This window comes from Hippocampus comes, unplaced genomic scaffold (assembly GCF_001891065.2).
Source record: "Hippocampus comes isolate QL1 unplaced genomic scaffold, H_comes_QL1_v1.1 scaffold154, whole genome shotgun sequence".
Lineage (NCBI taxonomy): Eukaryota > Metazoa > Chordata > Actinopteri > Syngnathiformes > Syngnathidae > Hippocampus > Hippocampus comes.
In genome coordinates this window covers 240,316-242,366 of record NW_017806278.1, presented here as the reverse complement: position 1 = coordinate 242,366, position 2,051 = coordinate 240,316, and the positions used below count along the sequence as shown (strand labels likewise).

At 41.6% G+C, this 2,051-nt stretch overlaps 1 protein-coding gene across 2 annotated transcripts in view; it reads right to left on the bottom strand.

The window, feature by feature from the left end:
- Positions 1-2,051, bottom strand: part of shcbp1 (SHC SH2-domain binding protein 1) — a 26,808-nt gene that overhangs the window by 9,694 nt on the left and 15,063 nt on the right. For both annotated transcript variants that reach the window (XM_019857852.1, XM_019857853.1), the window contains exon 10: positions 808-926. In XM_019857852.1, coding sequence (XP_019713411.1) covers positions 808-926 — 119 coding nt within the window. The remainder of the gene's footprint in view (positions 1-807; positions 927-2,051) is intronic.

The following is a 2,051-nucleotide window of genomic DNA, read 5'->3' as shown; positions in this document are numbered from 1 at the left end:
TTGACTCACGTCAAGCCACACTTCTCGGTCACGTGACCGATAACGCTCAAAAACAAAACGCTGAAGCCCGCAAAATGAGTAAAAAAGCTGCTTGGAGATCGCAAATGACGGCGGCCTTAAAAGTACGTTCGAGACAACTGGATTAAAGTTCTGGCTGAATACTCTGAGATCGCCACAATAGCACTGTTGCTATTTCCGACATCCTGCCTGTGTGAGGTGGGGAGTTTCTGCAGCAACGGTGACTAAAACAAAATTACAAAGTAGACTGGACATAAACCACACACTTGAGGTGTCATTGTCTCCTATTACCCCGAGATGGGACCGTCTGGTTGCAGAAAATCAAGCTCGGTGCTGTGGTAAGTCATCATTTTCATGCACTTTGAATTTGCGTTGTATCGTATTTTGAAGGCATTAAACATTACCATAGCGATAAGAGTGTTGCGACCAGATTAGACGCTCCTTGTGTTTATTATTATATTTCGAAAACACCACCGTTTTCATGCAGCTCATACCATATTATTTCATTGTATTAATCCGCCACACCTTAAATGCCGGTCCCTGACAATATTGTCTGACTTAAACCGGTCCGTGGGGCAAAAAAGGTTGGGGACCCCTGCCTTAAGTGATAGTTCCATCAAACCCAAATATTTAAAAACACTGCTTTGAGATATTTCATCAGGTGTCATTTATAACCAATTTTATGCCTTTAATATTGGTCGAGCAGTAGGAATGTTCTAGCTTCGACAAGAGATGAACAACAGAAAAACACAGAAAATATGGAATCAATCGGTATCCGAAACAAATTACCTTGGATCCATATAGATCACACCTATTCATGGTGAGGTGGGCCGATGTTTGGACAACAACTCCAGTGGTCTCACACTGCAGCACACAATTCTCCATGGAGAGACTTCCCTTCCTCACACCTGGTCACCAAACAGATCATGCATAATTAACTGTAAGGACAGGAACAATAATAATAATAATAATAACAAAGAAGAAGAAAAAAAACCAAGAATTATTGGTTGAGTGCTTACTGGTGGAGGTTATGCATTAGCGATTTTTCTTAACTGCCATACAACCTGTGATTGACAAGCCAGTGGCCACCCGTCCTGCACCTTTGTCGGCCATAAATGTGCAGAGTGCAGCAAAGTACCCAGCTGCTGAAGGTGATTTTAATGGATGTGTTATAGTATTAAAAATTAAAGTATCGGGTTTTGGCCTTGGTTTCATCCAAGAATTAATATTCAGGTAAACTGGCTTAATGGATACATTTGATGTGCATTTTTAGAAAAATGTACTGACAAAGTCCGGCGAGTTTCTGAATTCAATGCCGTCAGTCCGCTGGAAATTATTAGTAGGCTCCTACTGAATCGTTTCAAAAATCCCTTGGATCCATTGCTTTTGTTTGAAAATGTTAGACAGTAAATCCCAGGCACATTAGCTATGATTGATTGGGGTGATTATGTGCCACCACCACCAAAAGATGGCCATCTGAGTTAAAAGGGGATGGTGAGCTCAATACAGAATCTTACAGAACCTGTTTTTTATTCTGGAAATTTTAAACTGTCCGACAGGTACAGGCAAGTCATTGACGAGCCTGAAGCAACAACTTAGGTCTGGATGAAGTGTGATGGTCTGATGCAGAGTAGGCGGTACGGCGACTGGGAGAACTTACCTCCCCACTATGTTAAGAGTACAAGCAAATAAATGCCTGTAATTTATCTACTCAGGAGCTGCACCAGGGAATTGGGCACATCACTAGTAAGGTGTTCCAGACATTTTGAATTCAGAGGAGGCCTCTGGAAAGACTTTTTTTTTTTTTTTTTTTTTATTGGAGTATCACAATGAACACACTCCTGGTAAGCTCGGTGCTTTCTCAGGACACAAGCTCAAGTGGGTTCATGTGCATGCACCCCAATAATACCGTATTGGCCCGAATATAAGACAGTGTTTTTTGCATTGAAAAAAGACTGAAAAAGTGGGGGTCGTCTTATATTCGGGGTCTAGACATTATACCCATTCATGACGCTAGATGGCGCCAGATATCA